A 21,265-nucleotide genomic window follows, 5' to 3' on the forward strand; every position below is an offset into this window, starting at 1 on the left:
TTTTTTCTTTTATAGTATTTTGATTTACCAACTTTTATAAAAATCCTTTTCCATACTGTCCACTAATTTTTTAGGAGCGATAATTCATAGGATAATTATTATTTTTTATATTTATTAAAAACTATTTAATTGACAGTTTTTTAATAATTAAAACTAATTAATTAATTAATTGTTATGAGGGAATAAATTATACTCTCATACAAATATTAAGGTGTAATTAAAAAGGTCAAAATTTCTCCCGAAGAAAATACAAAAAGGGATTTGGCTTTGTGGCCTTTTTGGCGGACAGTTTCAAAGGAGAACCCAACACAAGACAGAACCAAAAACTCGCTGCTGAGTGCTGACCACACGGCACCACATCTTCAACTCTCTGTCTCTCTTTCACTCTACTTATTTTTTTTTATTTTCATTTGTTTTCTCTCTCTTCAATTGTCGGTGATTGGGCGCTGCGCCGCCGGCTGCGTGGGCCGGCTGCATGGACGGCGGAGAGGTGGCGGGAGGTGCTTCCCCGTCTTCGGCGGAATCGAGCTTCCGCGAACTGGATGATGTGTTCTTGCAGGTGAAACAGCTCTTCTTCATGATTTGACTTACTATAATAATTCCGGATTTTTTTTCTTTTCTTTTTTCCCTATTTTTTTGACGATAATCTTTTGGTTCTACATTGTTGAAGATGAATCAGTTGTGTTGAAAATTCGTGGCAGTTGTGTTCTTGTGAACTGATTGAATATGATTGTTTTTTTCCCCTTTGTTTTTTGGCAGAATGTGAAGGATTTATTTATTTTTTATTTTCCAATCGGTTGAAGTTTATTGATAAAGATGGAAAGTAGTCAAATTTTCTTATCAGTTATCACATGGCGTGATGGTTGGGGCGGTTGTGGAAGGGGAAAATGCTATTCATCTCCGACTAGTGACCAGCAATAATTGATGATTTGATTTACGATAATAATGCCTCAATTTTTGTTTTTGTTTTTCAATTATTCGATGAGAATCTCTTGGTTTTTGTTGTGTTGAAAATTTGTGGTAGTTGTAGTGTTGTGAACTCTAATTGGAGCTGTCTGAATAAAAAATAAAATAAAATAAATAATTTTTTTTTCTTGTTGTTTGGCAGACTCTGAAAATTTTGTATTTTATTTTGTTTTTTTGAATTAGTTGAAGTTTTAAGTTAATGTTCATAAAGATGTAAACTAGTCTCATTTTAATGTGCTGACATGACAATGCTAACCGCCTTGGCTAAGTGATAAAGCTTGACTACTAGCATATCAGGTGTCAGAACTTGCTATGGAGATGATTGATTTCTCCTTCAAATCAAGCACATGCCTTGCCTACACTAAGTGATTCCAGATTAGCAATGTCAAATGTGTTAGGAATTTATTGCCCAAAAAAGTACTTTTAGTTTTGGCCCATTTCAATATGTGGGAAATAAGTTCAGCAATAATCTGAAATCCCAGCAGTATCCTGAAAAGGGCAAGATGCCCTGAGTTTATATTGCTTGATGCTAACTAACTAGATTAACAAAATCAAGAAATTAATGAAATCATGGGGAGCAATAAAACCGAAATGATGAATTGTTTGCTGGAGTTTTCTTATCATTCTTCCCTATTGAATGTGATTTCTCCCTTGTTATGGCATACAGACTCAAACAAGAATATGGCTTGGAGAAGTCCTGCAGACAAGACTGGATGAGCATCTGAATATTTCTGATTTACTCGCTGATGGGGAACTGCTGTAAGCTCTTGCTGTTTTTTCCATATATTAAACTCCATCACATGGATGATGGTTGTGACATTTTTTTTTTGTTTCTTTTGAATCTACCTTATCTCTTTACGTTACCTTTCTGATTGAAAAACCTTCCTCTATTTGACATGAACCCATTATTGCTTGAAGAGTATATATGCCAACAATGTCCTTTGCTGCATTTTTTAATTATGGAAGCCTAATCTATATGTTACTAAAATGGATTTTTGTAAGAATTTCGTAATATTTCGTGGACCTGTGCCCAATACACCAGATGCCATGCTCTATCTTTTTTTCCAAATTTTTTTCTTTAATTTTATTTTATTATTTTGAGTGCAGATATTTTGGTTCAAGTAGAGAATGCAAATCCTTTTCTGAAAAGAGGATGCTCAAAAGGACAAAATACAGGGTCTAATGGAAAAATAGCACTTATATAGATAACCGAAGAAAGTTTTCTCTGAAAAATCTTGAAAATGGAGTTTCCTTACATTCTTTCTGACTAGGAGGCCTAGAATGTAGAAATTGTGTGATATTAAGGGCCTAGTTTTTGGGGAGGATTGCAAGGGTGGTTTAAAATTTCCTTTTAGGGTTAGTTTTGCATTAATGTGCAATATCTCCAAATTGGAAGAGGAATGGTGTAATACAAGTTAAGGTGGACTTTTTACATTCAATGTCACATACCATGTCAGCATTTCTAAAGGTTGAAGCTTCATGTTGCCTAAATTTTTATTTTGGTAGCTGTGGTAAACCTTTCCAGCACCTCAAATACTAGGGATGATATAACAAAGGTGGTTAGCTTAGTGTGAAAAAGCATTAAGTTTGTTAAGCAGGAGGAATAATTTCCTTAGCAAGAGAGTATAGAATCTCGAGTCAGAAGGTCTATAAACTAGCATACAACGTTTGTGAGGTAGCCCACCTCTGACTGTTTGTTGGGAAGCATATTCTCATGGGGACAAGAATGCTGGATGAAGGCTATGAGGAATAATATTTCTTATCCATGAAAAGTATTACTTATGAGTTGGTTGAGCTTCTAAAGGGTACAAAAACATTGAAGAACAAGTGGGTGTTTAGGTTGAAAAAGAATGGAAATGAAAACTGTTAGATAGTGTACAGTTATTTAGGTTATTTACTTTTCCTTTTTCTTTTATTTCCTTATTGTATTGTGGGTCCCACTAACATGTATATATATACCCAAGTCCAATGTGTATTCTTTACAGTTTTTCAATAACAATAATTAGGGATTCTCCCTTTTCTCTCTTTTCACAAAAACCTACTGAAGTACAAAATTCTTTTGTTGGAAAAAGGATTTAGAAAGAAGAATAAAATTTTTCTGGCTGTAGCTTGATTACCCTTTCTTTGTGTTGATATTGTGTTAATTGTGAGTTAAGATCCCATGATGATTGATGGTTTAAAAAAGAAGTTGTTCCAGTTCTTGGTCTGAAGAACTTAGGGCCATCTCTATAACAAGTATGTAGAATGTTTGTGACAAGAAAGCTGAGTCAAAAGAAAAGCATGTTGAATGGACCCTTGAAAGGTTTATGTTCAAGAAGCTAAGCTAGTTAGCCATGAATTGATTTGTGGGGGACTTGACTTGTTTGTCGTTAAGAGATATATTTGTGAAACTATTGACTTGAAATTTCTGCATAGGAATCATGGGAAAAAGGCTAAATTGCATAACATCTCCTGCTCTTCCTTTTGTGATTTGAACTTGAGGTGCTCAGGTTGTTACACATGGGTTGAGATTTAAGGGAGAGATTTTCTGCTGATAGGTAGTCCTTCAAGGTGGGGTTCGATGGTGTTGAGCTATAAATAGAATAGGAGAATTATTTTCCTATTATGTTAGTTTCCTATTTCTGTAAATAGATGGTTTTATGATTTAGGAGTGAGTTAGTTTAGGAATAAGTTAGTTTCCTATTATGTCTCTTGTTTCCTATTTCTTCTCTTGTAATCTCCTATATAAACTGTGTGTATAGTCAATCTAATAGACAAAATTTATTATTTTTCATCCCTTATTTCGTATCATGGTATCAGAGCTGTAGGTTTTTAAGACCTGGGCATCATTCTGACCTTCATCACCATTTTTCTAGCCTTCATAGCTGGATTTTTTTTTATTCACGTGTTCTTTACAAACCTACTGGAACTTGTTCAATAGTGAAAGAAATGGAGAAGCTGAGAAGCTTGTTGGGATCCCTTGACAAACCTACTGGAACTTGTTCTTTGGCTCTTTCAAGTACACCTTCACTCTCTTTTTGCATAAATGCGTCACACAGGGTTTATGATGACTCTTGGATAATAGACTCCGATGCCACAGACCATATGACCTCCAAATCTCAACTTTTCCATACCTATACCCCAAGCCCAAGTAACAAGAAAATTGCAGTGGCCAATGGCTCTTTAGCTACTGTTGTAGGTTTCGGAGACATATACATCACACTTACCCTTATTCTTAAAAATGTCCTCCATGTACCAAAAGTGTCGGCCAACCTTGTTTCCATTCAAAAGCTTACTCATGATCTTAAATGTTATGCTATTTTTTTCTCTTCTTATTGTGTTTTTTAGGAACAATGCTTGGGGAGGAGGATTGGACTTGCTAAGGAAAGGAGCGGTCTTTACCACCTTCAATCATCTCAGAAAACTAGTAATAATTTGTCGTTGTCTTTTCTCAGTTCCTCAAATAAAGATACCATTTAGTTGTATCACCTACGTCTAGGTCATCCATCTTTTAGGGTTTTAAAGGTCATGTTTCCTCATTTGTTCCAAGGATTAGATATTTCTGAGTTTCATTGCGAAACTTGTTAATTGGCAAAACATACTCGTGTATCTTTTCCTATTAGCAATAAAAGAAGTTCTCATCCTTTTCATTTGATTCATAATATCATATGGGGTCCTTCGACTATACCTAATGTTTCTGGGGCTCGTTGGTTTGTATCCTTAATTGATGATTGCACTCGGGTTACATGGATCTTTCTTCTTAAACAAAAATCTGATGTTATCATTGTTATACCTAATTTTCACTCAATGGTTCAAAACCAATTTGGGGTTAAAATAAAAAGCTTTAAGATAGACAATGCTAGAGATTACTTCAACCAGATTTTGTCACCCTATTTTCAATCACAAGGCATTCTCCATGACTCATCATGTGTTAACACACCCCAACAAAATGGGGTAACCGAGAGGATAAATGAGCATTTACTCAACACAACTCGAGCCTTACTCTTTCAAGGGAACGTTCCTAAGTCCTATTGGGGGGAAACTGTTCTTATTGCTACATACATGATAAATAGAATTCCCTCATGAGTGTTAGACAACAAAAGCCCCATAGAGATATTTAAGAGTTTCTATCCACACTTCAGAACCTCAAATGGGCTCACTCCTAGGGTATTTGGCTGCACTACATTTGTTCATGTCCACAACCAACATAGAGACAAGCTAGACCCCCGAGCCATAAAATGTGTCTTTTTTGGTTACTCATCCACTCAAAAAGGATACAAGTGTTACAATCCCTTAGCCAGAAAATTTTACATCTCTGCAAATGTCACCTTCATAGAAAATAAACTTTTTTCCCCAAGTCCTCTCTTCAGGGGGAGATTTCAATGATGGAACATAGTCCTTGTGAGTCCTTTGAACCTCTTGACCTTCCTCATGTCTCAACCCATGGTGATGAAGAACCTGAGTCATCCAAGTCAATCACACCTGAGTCACCCAATTTTACCACTGAACCCGTGTCATCCCCTGTTCCAACCAGTGTCACTCGCTATTTTCCACAGTTTCCTAAGGTGTATTCAAGGGAAAAGGTCATTCCAGAACAAAAGCAGGTCCAAGAATCCAACTCAAACCCTGGGAATTAAATCACGGTAAGATCAAACCTACCTTTACATACACAACCTGGTGAAACTTCCACTGACTCAACAGACAACCTAAACTTAGACCTAGACCTTCTCATTGCTGTTAGAAAAAGCACCAAAGAATGCACTAACCGACCACTCTATCCACTATCACACTATGTGTCTCTTAAGCACCTATCACCAACCCACAAGAATTTTATTGAAAGTCTAAACATCACTATCATCCCTAACACTGTTTTTGAGGCATTGACAAAAAGGGAATGGAAGGATGCTATGAGAGAGGAGATGGGTGCATTAGAAAAGAATAAAACATGGGAGATTGTTGAAAGACTGAAAAGGAAAAACATTGTTGATTGCAAGTGGATTTTCACACTGAAATATAAGGCTGATGGATCTCTTGAGAGACATAAAGCAAAATTGGTAGCCAAATGGTACACTCAAACTTATGAAGTTGATTATCAGGAGACTTTTGCTACAGTTGCAAAACTGAATACTATAAGAATCTTGTTGTCACTGGTTGCCCACTACAATTGGCAACTCCTACAGTATGATGTTAAAAATGCATTTCTTCATGGTGATTTAGATGAAGAGATTTACATGAACATCCCACTGGGATTTGAGGGAAATACAAGTAACAAGGTGTGCAAGCTGAAAAAGGCCCTTTATGGGCTAAAACAATCTCCTATGGCTTGGTTTGGGAGATTTGCAAAAGTCATGAAAGAGTTTAGGTACAAACAAAGCCAAGGTGACCACACTCTCTTCACTAAGCACTCGGCTGCAGGGGGAGTAACTGCTCTTCTAGTCTATGTTGACGACATCATAGTGACTAGAAATGATGAGAGAGAAAAGCATGAAGTAAAGCAGAGATTAGCAACAGAGTTTGAGATAAAGGAACTAGGGAAATTGAAGTACTTCCTCAGTCTTGAGGTGACATATTCCACACAAGGGATCTTCATCTCTCAACAAAAGTATGTGACTGATTTATTGGCAGAAACAGGGAAGATGGGGTGTAAATCAGTCTTTACCCCAATGGATCCAAACTACAAGTTGGGAGAAGCTAAAGAAGAACCAGTGGTGGATAAAAGAATGTACCAGAGGCTGGTTGGTAGGCTCATATACCTTGCTCACACTCGGCCAGACATCGCCTACTCGGTGAGCGTGATCAGTCAATTCATGCATGATCCAAGAGAACCTCATCTTCAAGCTGCCTACAGGGTGCTGCATTACTTGAAAGGCAACCCCGGGGAAGGAATTTTGTTCAAGAAGAACAATACTCTTGCTCTAGAAGCATACATCGACTCTGACTATACAGGTTCCCTAGTGGATCGAAGATCTACTACTGGGTATTGTACTTTTCTTGGAGGTAATCTGGTAACATGGAGAAGTAAAAAGCAGAATGTGGTAGCAAGTTTGTCTGCAGAATCAAAGTTTAGGGCCATTGCTCAAGAGTTGTGTGAACTACTTTGGGTGAAGATTATTCTAGATGATTTGAGAATCAAGTGGGATGGTCTTATGAGGCTCTATTGTAACAACAAGTCAGCTATCAATATTGCTCATAACCCTATATAACACGATAGGACAAAACATATCGAGATTGATAGGCATTTCATCAAAGAAAAATTGGAGGAAGGAGTAGTGTGTATGTCCTATGTTCTAGCAGAACATCAATTAGCTGATATCCTAACAAAAGGGCTGAACAGTTCAATGTTTCACGATCTTGTATTCAAGTTGGGAATGAAAGACATCTATTCCTCAACTTGAGGGGGAGTGTTGAGCTGTAAATAGATAGTTTTATTAGTTTTCTATTTCTGTAAATAGATAGTTTTATGATTTAGGAATAAGTTAGTTTCTTATTATGTCTCTTATTTCCTATTTATTCTCTTGTAATTTCTTATATAAACCGTGTGTATAGTCAATCTAATAGACAAAACTTATTATTTTTCATCCCATATTTCGTGTCATATGGTATTTGGAAAAAGTTGCAGTAGAAGTAGGAGCCGATCATGGTGCTGTCCCTTCATTTATGATATTAGATGGTTTCTAACTAATAAGTGATTTTCTTTGGGTGCCTTAGTTTAGATACACTGATTTTCTTGGCTGATTGGACATAGTGAAATTTCATTTCCAAAATGATGAAATGGTCCTCAAGTTGATTGACTTGGTGGATGGCTTATCATGTTATCAGATGGACATAGTGATTCTCTTGCCTTTGTTTAGATACACTGATTTTCTGGGCTGATTGGACATAGTGAAGTTTCATGTCAAAAATGATAAAATCAGATAATGTTGATTGACTTGGTGGATGGCTTATCATGTTATCAGATGATGTATTGTAGGGATGTTGGATTTGGCCTAATTGGAGCACCCATAGTGGGCTGGCTTGATTAGGGGATAAGTATCAGAGGGAAAAAATTTTAGCATCTTATCCTTCCTAACCAGAATTGGAGTCATAGAGATTTTCCAGGGTGAAAATCTCTCCTCCATATAAATATTTCTCTCTCACCCTCCAAGCAGTAAGAGAGTTATGGTGAAGTTCTTGAGCCATGGGTTTTTTGGTGGGTGATTCCAACGAGTGATCTCAACACACTGTGAGCACTCAGACTGTGGAGTATTGTGAGGTTATCATCAGATAGGTCCTCTTCTGGTGTGTACCAAAGTGCTTTCAACAAGGGACATGGTGAGGAAGAAGGTTTCCTTTATTAACAATCATGGAGTTTGTTGGCAATGCTAAGAATGGAACTTCTACAAGGTTAGGATTTTGAATGGTTTATCATTTGGTGAATAGGACTTTATGTTTTCTTTATTGATGTTGCATATGTAAATGAGACTAGGAGTGTATTTGGTTCATTAATTGTTTTATGATTCAAGAATTACTTAGTTTGGCTTTTACCCTCTTCTCCTCGTTGTGGACCCTCTGTTGTTCCCTGGATGTTCCTTTAGTGGTTGAAGGTTACAGTCACCTAAAAGGTTGACTTGGTGGCAACTCTTAATTGCATCTTCAAGTGCACAAAGTAGGGGATATTTGGGATTGACAAGTTTCCCAACCATATATAGGAGACTTTCCATATGTTTTCATTTGACTGATTCGGAATAGTGGAAAAGTTTGGGAGTCTTTTGACCTTTGGGATTGTTCATCTCCTTGTCAAGGACAAAGTACATGCTTTTACTGTTTTGACTTTCAGTAAATAGTGTGTATACATGGTTTTTTGCTTCTTAATAATGTCATCTCTATGCTCATTTAAAAGAAACAAAAACTAAAATTGCACCCTAAATATTTTATACAATTTCAAACAATATCAAAAGAAATGAAAACTTAGCCATGAACAAGAAGCTCTGCTTGATTCTTGAGGGCTTAATTTCAATCTTTTTTTCTATTAGAAATAGATGTTTTTTCATCATGGATTATGTAAATAAAGAAGGATAAGAAATCTTTTACCTAATCACAACCACTTTTGGAAATGCATATCTAAAAATGGTTACAAGTATGAACTCAAAAGCTTGGGGGGATTAGAAAATCCCTTACAAAAGAAATCAATTGATTGACTTCCCATTTTGCTAGCATATCCACCATATGGTTAGCTGCTTGAGGAATACTATAGAATGAACACCCAGCTCAATAGTAATATAAATTTGGCACAACCATCCATCAAACCTCCACAACCTTCTCTCCTTATTATCCAAGGTAGGTCCATCATGGAATCCCCCTTTGTAGAAGGTTGGGTAAACCCTCAGCTTTAGCAAGCTTTAAGCCTTCCAACAACACTAATATCTCTTCCTTGATGGCTAGACCCCTCTAGCATTCCCCAAGATTGACTTATCTAATTCATGTTTTGTTGCTTTTCTTAATCTTGTGCAAGTTGAAGAAATTTGAAACGGCAAAAAAAATAGAACAATTTTATTATCATACTCATACTCATACTAAAGATGTTAGAAGCACATGTTTAGTCATTTGTTTTTCTTACAAACATAGTTTTAAAAGGTGTAAGGTGCACCTAAGGTGTAATAGTCTCTTATGGCTTAGGCTCAAGGCACAACACAAAGCATGCTTCTAAGCAAAGTGAAGATGCATATCAATTTTATAAAATATGATCCAAAATCCAATCCAATCAACAAAAAATTTAGGATTCCAGACATTTAAAAGAAACATCCAACAAGAAATAGTGAAATGATATAAATTTCAAGAATAAAAATGTTTGAAAAAGAAAAGTAAAATAGGTGTGGTATGCTTCTCTTACTAGGCAGTAGAACTAGGGACTGGCTATGCCTTAATCCTAGGTGTACTTTAGGTGCGCCTTTAACAACTATGCTTACAAGTTATGATTGTTATAAAAAAAGGTGTAAATTTATCTGATAAAAAAAGCAAGGTTATGCTCATTATTTTGTATACTAAAATATTTTGTAGAGTGATTATTGAGAACATGGTATTCAAACCAACTGGTCGTTTGACCTAAGAAATCAATATAGTGACAGTTTAAGGTGGTTATATGATTCTCGGTCATTTTAATTTATTAGTTAACCAAAGCTTCAAATTGTATAAATATAACACCATAATTTGATTAAGAAGATGTAAAATCACTTGATCATGCTGGTCTTTGGCTTACATGATTGCCTTCTAAGGATCATCTAGTCATGGGCTGCACAACTTTAATAGCTCACACGTCCCACTAGAATAATAAGAAGCCATTTTCTAAATTCCATACCTTAGCAACCGTCCAAGCACCTATTACTCCTAGCTATAGCTTATATTTCTACAAAATAAGGAGTTGGTGGTCCAGGGCACGCAGGCTGGCTGAAGCCCTAAACCTTAAGCTTTGCTTTGTTATCTCTTCATTGAGTTATGAACATATTTTTCTAAAATCATATGTTTCTCCGCATGTATGAGATTATACATGTTAACACATGTTTAGGCACTAATTTTGGAGCAATCAGATACATATTTAATTAGATTACTAATGCATTCTAACAGGTTGAATGTATCAATAATTATTTGAAAGGCTGACAAGATTTTTATGTACATTGTTATATATCTAAACTGTTGCAAATAATATAAACTTTTCTTATTTGATGCTATAGGTTTGAAGTGTCTAAAGTTGTATGGAAAATGCTGTTGACAAACCGTATGGAGATAAAACATCTGAAAGCATATAAGGCAGTTTCATCTAGGAAGAGCAGTGGGAGGTATAGGCCTTACTCTAATGTCGATTCCTTTTTGAAGGTAAGTTTAATCATTCTACCATTCTTTCTGTGTGGTGATTTCAAGTATGGACAACCATTCAACCCAAATGAAAATCATTGCAAATTGCTTGACTGTAATGTTGTTAAATAATCATTATTTCTCACAATATAATGATATAGTATAATTAATGAACTTTAATCTCCTGGAGGGGCTCATTTGTAGGGAAGAAAAGGAAAAAGATTTGGAAATTCATTCCGTTGTGTATTTTTTGGACGGTTTGGAAGGAGAGGAATAGGTTAGCTTTTAGGGGGGGTGCGGTGAATATTCAGAGGTTAAAGAGTTCTTTTGTTTGTAATTTATGGAATTGGGCCAAAGTGTATTTAGGTGAGGAGTCTTTCTCCCTTATAGGTTTTTTAGAGTGAATAGCTTCCACTTGAGGGGAGGTAGTTCTTTTTGGTCCTTTTTCTCTTTTTGAGGTTGTAGCCGTCTTGTATACTCCCTGTATGTTCTGTGGTGTTTAGCCTTTTCTAATGCAATTCTTGTTTACTTATCAAAAAAAAAAAAAATATAGTATAATTAATGAAGGCATCGTCCAGACTGGAAAAGTATATTTATAGTTACTAAAAAAACTTTGCATATTATATTAAATTATCACGGAGACAGAAATTCATATGGAGCCTTGATGATATCAATATCAATATTTGGATTTGTAATCTCTATCTCAAAAAGGTGGTGACAAATATAGAACGATTATGAGTTTAATAGGTGCTAAAAAGATTGTAACTGGAAAATATGCACTATTTAAGAATTTTTTTTGTAGCATGGGAAATTCGTTACACTATATTAGAATCTTTTTACTGCATGGAAAATTCATTTTGAATTATTATTATTGCTGCTTACAAGTACTAGATGAATCTACTTGTGTAGAGGAACAATGTTATAATTTTCAAGCCATTCTTAAGTTACGATTATACATAGCTTTAACTTGGGCATGTTGGTAGTCAAACCAAATTATGAAACATTCAACCTAATTCCAATAACTATTATTATGAAACATTTAACTCAAATCTAATTATTATTATTATTGTTATTGTTGTTGTTATTGCTATGCCTAGAAGTATTATTATTGTTATTGTTATTGCCTAGAAGTACAATTGAGCCCAACCCGAATTATAAAAGATTTAACCCAATTCCAATCCAATCCAACCTCTAACCTGAGATACTTAATCCAAACCCAATTTAATCTCATTTTTCTAAGCTTGAGTTAGTTAGGCTAGTTGGGTTGATTGAGTTGTTGAAGTTCATATAAGTACTAGTTGAGTATAACTTTAAGTTACAATTATACATAGGGTTGTAACTTGAATAGGTTGATAGTCAAACCAAGCCCTACCAAATTAGAAACATTCAACCTAATTCCAACCTAACCCAACTTTTAATTTGACCTCCTCAATCTAAGTCCAACTTAACCTCATTTTTCTAAACTTGGGTTGGTTGGGTTGATTAAGTTCTAAGGGTTAAAATTGAGCTAGGTACAGATTGATCTTGTCTATAATGTTCTTATTTTTTTTATATATATATATTTACACAAAAATTTAAATAGTGAATGAGACAACATTTCAAGATAATAATAATAAAAATTTATATATCTTTCTATCAAAATGAAATACTAATGATACAATTACAATTTAATATTTTTCCTTAAAAATTAAAGAAAAACAAGTAAAGTGAATACTATTATGTAGGATGATAAATATTATATGAATTATAAACATATTAAATTATATTTGAGTTAGGCTCAAGTTGTTTGAAGCTTGGCCCAAGTCCAACTTGAATTGAGTTCAAGTTGAAAAAAATTATCTTAAGTAGGAATGTCAACAAGACGGTTACACTTAACCCACCCGCCCACCCTCCCACCTAAAGAAATATTTAAACCTGTTATTTTGTTTGTGTAATAAATAAATAAATGGGGTGGGATGGATAAGAAAATATTCCATACTTTTCCTTAAGTTAGGCAGGTTGGCCCGATCTAACCCTAAGTTTTTTTTTCGATGATAAACAACATTGTTATAAATTATGTTTGGAATCAAAAGGTACAAAAGAAGGATGAGGAATCCTAAAAAAAAAAAAAGGTATGTAGGAACCTCCAAAGTACGAAGTAAACCTAAACTATTGTGAATAATCACCACCCATATGGGAAATTATAAATAACAAACATTACTTGCTAACCCATGCCTTTGGAACTACAAATCGAAATCCAATCAAGTTGAACCATATTAAGGGGCATGCCCTTAAAAGTTATGGTACAAGAGGCCTAAAAGGATGTGAAGAAATGAATGATATCCCAAAGGGCTACTGAAATCCTAACCTTGTCCTAAAAAATCCTTGCATTTATTTCTTGCCACACAACCCACATCAAAGCAAGACAAGTTGTTTACCATAGCACCTTGCCTCTAATGGAGCTGCTTAACCCCTTATATGAAATGGTTATACCCCTAGGAGGTACCTAATCAGATTAGCTAATTTGAATAATTTGTGTCATAGCCCCAAAGTTAAAGGACAATGTAAAAAAAAGTTGATTTACCATTTCATTTCTCTTCAAACACAACAAACAAACATTGGGGTTGAAGACTTTATAAGATCTTCTCAACTATAGCATGTCATTGGTGTTTACCTTCTTGTGTGCCACTAACCAAGTAAAGGACTTGACCTTAAAGGGACTTGGGATTTCCAAACAAAATCAGTGGGGAATAATGGAACAAGATCAACATGATTGGACAAGACTAAAAAGAATGAATTTACTGTAAATAAACTTGAAGAAGATATAGATCATGCTCTTGCATTTGAAACGAATAAAGATAAATGCAAACAAGTAAGAGATACCATGAGTCTTTCAAGATTTTCTATCTCAAAATTATAAAGGTTATGACAAAAATTAAAGTTCCAAGAAAAGGGATAAGTGGTCCTAAGGATTGATGCAATATAAGGTTTTTAATTGTGACAATTTTGAATAGACCAAGGAATTGAGAATACAAAGGTTGATCCCCTCACCAAAATGGATTCTCTCCACATCTCCCACCACAAAGTGAGTATATTTGATAAATTCTTATTCCAAGGGTAATGATGTGACCACTTGACTATGGTGTTGGCATCTCACCCATTAATATGTGTCCCATAAATGCTTAGAATAACCTAATGCCAAAGAACAAAACTTTTTTTAGAAACCCTCCAAAGCCACTCCCTTAATAAAACACGATTCCTTAAAGAAATCTTCCCAAACCTCAAACCCCCTTTGACCTTAGACTTACACACTAAGTCCCAACTAATGAGATGATTTCTCTTGCACTTCCCAACCCCTGACCAAAGAAAATCCTTTTGCAATTTCACAAGTTGTAATGTCATTAAAGAAGGGATCTTAAATAGGGATAGAAAATAGTTAGGAATACGGGACAAGCAAGAAGGGATAAGACTTATCCTTCCACCTAAAGACAAGTAGGCTTTTTTCTACCCATCTAATCTTCACAAGATTTTCTCAATCATCGAATCCCAAAAACCACATGAATTTGGGTTCCCCCCAAAAGGAGACCCAAATAGGGAATAGGCCAATTAGAGGCCTTGTAATCAAGGAATAATGCCATCCTAGTGAGTTGATTTTAGATGGGCTTAGGCAATTATTTTTAATACTTAGGTTGAACTTGGATTAAGGTTTTTCAACATGAATTTAATTTAGGTTGGGCTCAACCTAACCTTAACTTGATTTAATATTTTTATAGTATTTATAATTTATGTTATCCTATATAATAATATTTATTTTATTTAGATTTTTAAGAAAACATATAAAATTATAATTATATCATATGCTTTTTCATTTTGTTAAAAAAAAAAAAATCATTTTTCTATTATTATCTTGAAATATTATCCCATTTAGTATTTAAATTTTGGTATTAATATATAAAAAAAAATTTAAAAACATTATGGATAAATTTTGAATCATGCAATCCCATTAACCACGGTATAATTCGATCAATTTGAGCTTAAAAAAAAAAAAAGAGGATGGATTAGGCTTTTGATTTGAGTCTGTGTTCCCAATCTAGAGAAGGACTAGGCATTCGGGCATAGGATTTGTGAAGTTGTCTCACTAATTTAATTTTTGTAGTAGGACAAGTTTGTATTATCTAAAAGATGCACTTTTCCTCTTTATTGTCCCACATAAAACCAAAGAGGGATATTTATCACTATGAGTATGCAATGACAAAGAAGAATAATTCATCTTATTTATGAATGAATCAATACATGACACATATAGGACTCTTTTATGCTAAAAAGGAAATAATTACCTAGCTGTACAATTCTTAAAATGCAGGGATCAGATTGATTAGATTTATAGTAAAAGAAAAAAAAATCACAATGTTAGAAATTAGCATAAATTAAATACAAAATATACAACTCATTCCTTTGGGGTTTGGTATTATAATCTTTAGTTGAGTTGGGAAAAACTAAATTATTTTAGGCTATGATGATTGTGCTTTATGTAACTTGTATAACTACCACATGACAGCCTGTGTTATTTTTCTGATCAATTAATAAAGTGTAGATTTGTCTCTCAAAAGCCTAAATCTAATATCCAACCAAAATCATTTGGTTTGGTTTTTTGACATCATCCTTTTCTTGTATCTATAGATCAGCAAAATTTTGGGGTTGACAGGCATTGATCTCTTCTCTCCATCAGATGTTGTTGAGAAAAGAAATACTCGAAGAGTTTGTATGTGCATTCGTTCACTCTCAAAGAAAGCTAGGTCAAAAAATTTAGATGTAAGAAATTACATTTAGATTTATTTTTTGAAATGGTTTTTAGGATAATTATTTTGTGTTCATGTTCATGGTGATTCTCTCCTCTATTTTTACAATGCTAAGAGAATAATAAAAAATAATTGTTGTAATAGGTTCCAGATTTTGATATTGTTACTTACACAGTAGCCATGCCCACAAATATGGTTGGATGCATCCGAAGAAGCTTGGAGCTGTCACAGTGCAGCTTTTCGAGTTCTGATAGCTACAATCAATACAAGGATCCAAAAATGACATGCAGGAAGGTATGTCAGTCCATTTTTTGAGGCAAAAAATGGTACTGTTGCTAAAGGACAGTATCTACTATAAGAAAAGGAAAAAAGGAAATTTAAAAAAAAAAGGAAAAAAAAAACCCCAAGTTTATAGTTTAAACTGCATGTAGAATTCTTACCTGCTTATTATTAATACAATCAAGTGTATTCTAATTGTTCACACTGTCACTGTAGAAAAACTCAGTTGCAGCTGGTGCCAGGAATTACGATACATATTCCCAGGAGTCTGACATAGAAAGCAATTATACGGGATTTCAATCTCACAGCCCATCCATGAACTGTGCTTCTGATTCTGCATTGCTGATCAACTTGGATTTAGAAAATTCACCAGAAGTATCTTCAGTCGTCAAAAGTTACACTTCTGTACAAAATGAATTTCAATCGGAAATTCAAGATCAAGAGAAAGATGAATATACACAATGTCAATGTGAATCACGATGTTTAGATGAACCAGTGGGATCTCTTTGCTCACATTGTGTGAAGAAGGATCATCTAGCAGATAGCATCTCATTCCCATCATGGGTTGATTCTGAAATCAAGTTAAGGACCAGGAGTAGTTCACATATAAATAGAGGAGTAAGACATGATCACCAAATTGACATGCTGGACCTTATCCATATTGATCTTTATTTGGGAAATGGTGCTTCCACAGTGGGAGATTCTACAGATGGCAGCTCATTGGAAAAAGGTCATGCTTCCCATGATTTAGCGATTCCTGATTTAATTGACCATGGGACTGATGATGGTGGCCATGTTTTGTTTGATGGAGATGATGATATACTAAAATTGGAAATGAGTAGTGATTCTTGTGGATCAAACTCACCAGGACAGACTTCTGTAAATGGATTTGGAAGGATACACTCTGATAATCTTGAAGATGCAGAAGAAGTATCCTCCATGGCAAGCCTGGGCTCTGTGACAGGTAGGGTGCGGCACTTGGATTTTGAAGATCAATTAGATGAAGAAGATGATTTGAGAACAGTTAAAGTCCTGTTTCCTGAATTGCAGAGTCAGAAGGATGACTTGGTGAATAGGAGTTGTTTGATAGGAGTACATAAATCTCAGGACATGCTCAGACATGAAAAAATAATTCATAGTTCAACATTGGGATATCCAGATCAAATCAGAGATCTCTCAGGTAAGTCTCATTCTCCATTTGATACCCATTGTTGGAATGCTAACACAAATGTGCAACAACCATAGTATCATCTAGAAATAATGGTCATGAAGCTTCTGCAGAATTTGTTTCATCAAAGGTTTTCTGCAAGGAATTTTCTGATCACTCTCTAACTAAAGCTTCAGATCATTACTTGTGGCTTAAGGATATGCACTCTGTTGTTGCAGACAATGGAAAGATGACTATTGGTGGAACAATGACGGAATCAGATCCTGGTATTAAAGAGCACTCAAATGAACTTCTTCAAGCAGCTTATTTTGATAGAGTTTGTGAAGATTCAAATGCCTCATCCGATATTATAGCATCTCAAGATGGTGAAAAATGGAACAAACTTAGCCACACAGATTGCAGTGTTGGTTTCAAGCACTGCCAATGTCCACATATACTGGACATGATTGAAGTGGATAACCATGTACAACCATATGAATCCACATTAGAAAAGTATCTCTGCTTAACATCTGGAAGTTCACAGAATGTTGGCAAAACAGGTCAAGAAGTGTGTACAGATCCCGAAAACTGTATTCCTTGTGCAGAGAATATGGGTAAAGTGAGCGGCCAGGTAACTACATTCTCATTCTCTGTTACCTTTGTGCATTTTTTCACTCAATTTTCAGAACTGCTGATCATCTAGAGAATGTTGTCTGATTATATCACACATGATTTCTATACCCACTTTGTGCCTTGTCATAGGATGAAAGGAAACACGAAAAGATGGATGTAAGTGCAGCCGAAATTTCAGATAGGAAGGAGGATATATCCACTGGAATACCGCACCACAAGCCCCAGAAAAGGCCACGGCTGAAATCATTGGTGATAGGGACAGCAGTTTTTGGTGCAGTGCTTGTGTTGCTTCATCTAAGGTTTGTGTGCTTTCAAGGACTAGCCGTAACAGTAACTGAATTTGTTTGGGTTGGTTCAACCTCCTTCCTTTTGTTTATTTTTATTTAATTCCCCTGCCTGTACTGCAGGAGGAGAAGCAGCAGAGATGAAACAGGGGAACCAAGTGTCCGACCTAGACAGACTCAGAAGGTAAAATGTATGGAGTTGTCATCACAAAAAAGACAGAAGGGAGGTAATGTAGATGGGGTTTATCCAGCTGAAAAACTTAGATTTTCAGAGTAACATAGATTCATACACATCATAGGGCTAGTTAGTCAGTAGAAAACATGTTCATCTACTCAGGAAGAGGGCCAAACACTGAAGATTCAGCTAGAAGTGGTAGATATGTTCATGAGTCACATTTCAGAAATGAAATATGAGTGTTCAGTGGGCTGAGGCTTTGGGGGAGACCCTGTCTCCAAAATTTTCTTCTTATCTTCCATGTTCAAGAGTACTATCATACTATTATTGTCAATCATGTTAATGAAAATTGACATCATCGATATTTATCCAGTCTCTGTAGCCCTTGGATTGACTTTTGGCTTTGTAGTGTAAAACAATAGAAGCTGCTAAGGACGTGTTTGCTACTCAAAAAACAATTTTTGAAAATAATTCTCAAAAAAATAATTTTAAAGAACAATTCTTAAAAATATTTTTCAATTGTTTTTAAAAATAAAATTATGTTTGTTAGCGTATTTGTATGTTGGCAATTTTGGGTCAAAATTCTCATTGTGATTCTCTTAGTTCAGTCACTTAAAATCCACCCTAGGACTCTTGCCTTTTCCAAATTCGTGATTGAAATTCCTAGAGGAGATGATGAGTGTTTTTGAAGTGATGGATGATAGCAAACATTGGTCAACTAAGTTTTAATCTTTTATCCTTTCATTGAAAAATGAAGTTGAAGCTTAAAAGTGTAGAAAATTGTGTTTAAAACATTTCGATCAATTTCAATTTCTGATTAATCAAACTAAAAGATAAGAATTTCTGTTGTACCTAGATTTTTTCAGTCATGTTGATACATTAGACTTTGATTACTTTTGTGAATTTTCAATTTTTTATCCAAATAAATGTCAGTTGTTTGATGAGTTTTAAAACCCTAATATTTAAGCCCTCTTTCTAGACGAGGAAGAGACGACTTGAGAGCTGAAAAAGAAAACCCTCTTTGAGTTTCACGTTTCTTATCAAATTGGGAGTCTTGAGAGAAAATCTTATGGGTTTGAGTTAAAAATAAATTTTTTGAGTGACAAATTTTCTTTCAAAAATGGATTGATTTAGTGTGCTCTTCATCCTTCTTGTGTGGATTCAATAAAAGGTTGAGATCAAAGTTTGTAGTGGATTACAAGTATTTTCCAAAAGAAGAAAGTGGATAGTTGGAGCTTGAAAATTCTAGGCAAGTGCTTTGGGGGAGGATGGAAAGCTTGTGGATGATTTGATTGCTTGAAGCTTGTGGTGGTTTTTTTTTTATCTTATCTCATCTTTTGATTAGTTTTTTCAATACCTTTAGAAAATCTAAATATTTGAGAAAAATAAGGAATTTATAAGCATTTATGATATATCATCTCATATTGATTCTTTGTATTTTTAATTGTTGTTCAAAACACCATAAAAAAAATAAAAATAAAAATCATTGATAACACTCAAAGGAGAATATATTACAAAAATAAAAAATAAAAATAGGGTCCATACTTTCCATTCTTATCCAATGCAAAATTATTCATTCAAGTTTGATTACTTTCTAGAAATGATGATTGCATATTAAAGGCATTCTTAGGGTATGTTTGAAATATTCTAATAGAGAATAGAGAATAAAAATGATTGGACTACAATTAAAAATGAGAACCAGAATTTAAAAAATAAAATAAAATCTCCTGAAAGCCCTTGTAATCTCTTCAACATGATATTGTGATTTACTTCTATTTCCATTCATATTTTCACAAGCCAAACACTGTTAGGATTTTCTTAAGTTTTGACTTGATGCTCATTTTGTACACATCTAGCATATACAAAAAGAAATGAAATGAAAAAACCATATTTCTACACATCTAGCATCAAAGAAGGTGTTTATTTGTTTATCATAACTATTAAAAAATACAACTTTCTTCAAAGAAATTGTTAAGGTTATGTAGAGATTGGAGAAAGAAGACGAGTCTATATTAATTTTAAAGGGTAATTTGATTTTTTTCCTGATAGGTATGTTAGTCCAAAAAGACATAATCCGAATGGATACATGTAGAAATTTGGTGCATACAAATATAAATTCTCATATAAATATTATAAACATAAAAAATAAAAAAAAATTACTTCGAGGTAATTACATTTTAGATATATAAGGTAGAAGCATTCTTGTAAGATGATGATTTCTTTGATTGATGTTGAACAAACCTTTGGTTGAATGATGTCAATGCTAAAAAAGATTTAAAAAAAAAATCTAAAATACCTTTGAATGTTGGCCTTTTCAACCATAGTTTTTGAAAATTATTATCTAATATTTTATGAAATAAATATATATTTAGGAATATGAAATGTTTTTAATGTATTTTCTATGTTTTTTAAAAATAACTTTTATATATTGTACTTTATTATTATTATTATTATTATTATTATTATTTATCTTAAAAAACAAGTGAAACAATTGAAAATAATTAAAAAATATTATTTGAAAACATTTTTTTTTTTTTTTTACTTTTTAAGAACAAAAACTATTTTTTTTTTTGTTGTTGTCAAATGTATTTTGTTGTTTTGTTTTGGAGAACAAAAAATTGTTTTGAAAAACAGTTACTAAATAAGATCTTATTTTCTCTTTCTTAACTGTCTCATTTCTATAAAATAATGTATTCCTAATTATCTTCAAATCATTCCTAATTATATTTAGTAAAAGTCCCTAAAATGTCCTTAAAACCTCATCTTATTTATCTTCATCTTATTAATCCTAATTAAGATTTTTTATGTGTAGCTAATTCCAACTATATTTTTTTTATAAAATGTATTATTTATAATTAATATCAAAATATTATTAATTAAAATAATAAAATAATTTTGATTCTATTATAAGATATGAGAATTTATAGCATTGTGGAAACAAGTGGTTAAACATCTGTACTAATGTATTTTTCTTTATGACTCCCTATAAAAGGGAGAGACCTCTAATGAAAATTCATTCAATTTTTTCCCTACATTCTAACATGTTCTTAGATTATGTTTGGTTTCCGTAAAATTTGGGGGAAATGTGAAGAAAAGAAAATATATATCAAAGTTGAAGAAAAATACAAAGTAAATTTAAAGTCAATAAATTATTTATATATATTTCTTCAAATTTATTTCACTTATTTTCCTCCAT

General features: G+C 33.8%; 1 protein-coding gene across 3 annotated transcripts; it reads left to right on the forward strand.

Moving 5' to 3' along the window:
• The first annotated feature begins 285 nt into the window (after positions 1-285).
• LOC104879939 (uncharacterized) lies at positions 286-18,441 on the forward strand. 3 transcript variants are annotated; one of them, XM_010654675.3, is made up of 9 exons: positions 286-559; positions 1,634-1,725; positions 10,653-10,794; positions 15,433-15,564; positions 15,696-15,845; positions 16,047-17,010; positions 17,217-17,608; positions 17,740-17,909; positions 18,018-18,441. In XM_010654675.3, exons 1-9 carry the CDS (start codon positions 476-478, stop codon positions 18,169-18,171), a joined length of 2,280 nt encoding a protein of 759 aa, XP_010652977.1. In that variant the 5' UTR covers positions 286-475; the 3' UTR covers positions 18,172-18,441. The 3 variants fall into 3 exon arrangements, with proteins under 3 accessions (XP_010652977.1, XP_019076913.1, XP_019076914.1); XM_019221368.2 differs by lacking the exon at positions 15,433-15,564 and having other exon boundaries at positions 290-559; XM_019221369.1 differs by lacking the exons at positions 286-559; positions 1,634-1,725 and having other exon boundaries at positions 10,670-10,757.
• The last annotated feature ends 2,824 nt before the right edge of the window (positions 18,442-21,265 follow it).

This window comes from Vitis vinifera, chromosome 7 (genome assembly GCF_030704535.1).
Source record: "Vitis vinifera cultivar Pinot Noir 40024 chromosome 7, ASM3070453v1".
Classification (NCBI taxonomy): domain Eukaryota; kingdom Viridiplantae; phylum Streptophyta; class Magnoliopsida; order Vitales; family Vitaceae; genus Vitis; species Vitis vinifera.